Source organism: Octodon degus, unplaced genomic scaffold (assembly GCF_000260255.1).
Source record: "Octodon degus isolate 3935 unplaced genomic scaffold, OctDeg1.0 scaffold00004, whole genome shotgun sequence".
NCBI lineage: Eukaryota > Metazoa > Chordata > Mammalia > Rodentia > Octodontidae > Octodon > Octodon degus.
The window spans coordinates 23,157,567-23,159,868 of record NW_004524580.1 but is presented as its reverse complement, the minus strand read 5'-3'; the positions used below and the strand labels follow the sequence as shown (position 1 = coordinate 23,159,868).

Below are 2,302 nucleotides of genomic sequence, written 5' to 3'. Positions count from 1 at the left end.
CAAAACCAGAATCTCCAAAAGGTTAATTTACTTGCCTGTGGCCTTGTAGCTACCAGGAGAGAGGGCCAGGATCTGATCAGGTCTAGGCTGACCCTGAAGACCCTGACTGACCTCTGGGTCTGAGCCAGGTCTGGGTACTGTTGCTGGTGGCTCTAGGCTCTTCTCTCAGAGCACCCTGCAGAGCATCAGGGTCCCAGAAACCTGCAGTTCTTCAGGTCCCGAATCCTCCTGTCTCTGTCTTGTGAATGGTCTTCTGGGCTCCAGAAGGATTGGGACCAAAGCGGGCTTCCCTCCATGCTCACCCAAGTCCTGTTGACTCCGTCTCCTCACAGCTCAGTGCCTGTGTCCAGCCTTCACCGACTCTCGCCCAGGTTGCCACAGCAGGCCCCGGGCTGCTCCCTCAGAATGAGCTTCCTGTGGGTCCCAGAGATCCCAGGCTGCCAGGTGGCCTCCCATGCAGTCCAAACACGCAGTGGGGTTCAAGTGGAATGCGCGGTCTGATCTGTCTTCCTGGTTCTTTTTTTTCCCCTTCCTAGTACTGAAGACTAAGTCTAGGTTCTTGACACTGGGCAACATTTCCAGCTTTTAAAATGTTAAGACAGCATATCTTTAAATTGCCTTGACTGGACGTAAACTTGTGATCTTGTTGCTTCAGCCCCCCAGAGTGCTAGAATTATAGGGGTGCGCCACCACGCCTAGTTTATCTCAGCTTTCTGCCACCCTTGCCTCATACCGCATCCTCCCCTGGCTTATTCTGTACTCACTTCACCCAGAGCACCATCCAACAGGCCTCTCTCCCTGTGCATCAGAAAGAAATGAGCCAAGGCCCCTCAGCTCTCAGGAGGCCCGTCCTCATGCTTGTCAGCGGCTGTCATTATTCCTCTCTCCCTGGCTACTAGGCTGAGAGGGGACATCTGGTTCCTCTGCAGCACGCCTTGCTGTGTCTGTCACTGGAGGCACCTAGAACACCTGTCTTGTGAGAAGATCAGAAGAGGACAGGGCCTCCCAACTCTGCCCACTGCCTGCGTGCCACCCTCTGCCCTCAGCACCAGTGGACCCCTGCACTGCCTGCTTTTATACCCAGTTTCCTAAGTGCAGTCTCCTGCTTTGCATGTGCCGGGCCCAGCCTGGGTTCGTTGTCTCGGGAGTGGTGTGACATGTGGGACTCCATTCAGCTCAGCCTCCCCCCAGCGACACAGACAGTGCCTGGCCCTTGCTGGTGGCACAAAGATCCAATTATACAACTGCATGCCGAGGACAGCACGTTATCGCGGGCCCCTGTGTGGGGCGCAGCCCGGGGTGTGGAGTTTCTCCGAGACAAACACGGGAATACCCGGAGATAGCGAGAGCAGCAGATCACCAAAGTCCAGGCTGAGTCATCTAGGTGCCGTGGCGATACCTGGCCTGCCTGCCTGCCTGCCTGCCTGCCTGCCTGCCTGGCACACTTGCGGCTGCCCGGGCAGGAAGGTGAGCAGCTGCCGGTCCTGGGCCAGTCTGGTCTACCATGTGGCCTATGGTAAGTCTTCAGCGTCCTCCCTCTTAGCCTGTAGATGTGCACAGGAGGGCTTTGTGGTAATGAACGTCCTGTGAGAGGCTTGAGAGAAATGCAGGTTACTTTTCTGTTCTTAGTAGTTATCTTTGTGCTTGTGCAAGTCCCTGCCTAATTTCTCAGTGGGTTTCTAAGTATTTAAACTGCCTGAACTAGTGAACCACTAAGCTCCTTTATTGTTTGGTGCTTTAGAAATGTAGAGCCAGTGTGAGTGATGTAAGAGCTAGACAAATATGTGGGCTTGAGCCTGCGGCTACCGGCTACTGTCTGGAAGGGCGCCAGCCCTCCTCCCGCTTTCCTCGCGAAAGTCAGCTCAGGTCCAGCAGGCTCTGAGGTGAGGTCTAACTCTGGGCATCCGGTCTTCCCATTCCCTGGAAACTTGATCCCCTTAGAAGTGTCTCTGTGACACTGTCGGCCAGCACGGAGAGGAGGCTGTGCTGGGCGCTGAGCTGTGGGTGGGGTAAGAAGTTTGGTGTGCAGCTGATCGGGGCCCCCCTGGCTGGCTCAGGACCCCCATGGGGGCATGTGCGGCTCCTGCAGGGGCGAAGGTTCTATTTCATGTGAATTCTGAATGGCGCGCAGTGTGTCTACCGCTACAGTTACTGGAGCCTTTCCCTCCCCACAGCAAAGGGTCTGAGTCCACTTACCTGAGGACTTTTTCCCTGTTAGCTCTGCACAGAGGTTTTTTGAGAGCCTCAAAGGTGAGTGTGTTGTTCATGACTATTGCCCTTCTTTAAACCAGATAGCTGGAGG

General features: G+C 55.3%; 1 protein-coding gene across 6 annotated transcripts in view; it reads left to right on the top strand.

Moving 5' to 3' along the window:
• Tmcc3 (transmembrane and coiled-coil domain family 3) overlaps positions 1–2,302 on the top strand; it is a 287,348-nt gene that overhangs the window by 248,137 nt on the left and 36,909 nt on the right. Inside the window, exon 1 of one of the 6 annotated variants that reach the window (XM_023716446.1) lies at positions 1,435–1,516. The exons of 4 other annotated variants lie outside the window; for them this stretch is intronic. In XM_023716446.1, the coding sequence (XP_023572214.1) occupies positions 1,505–1,516 (12 nt within the window). In that variant the 5' untranslated portion in view covers positions 1,435–1,504. Of the gene's footprint in view, positions 1–1,434; positions 1,517–2,302 lie in introns of those variants that run through there. One more of the 6 variants, XM_023716459.1, reaches the window with a different exon arrangement.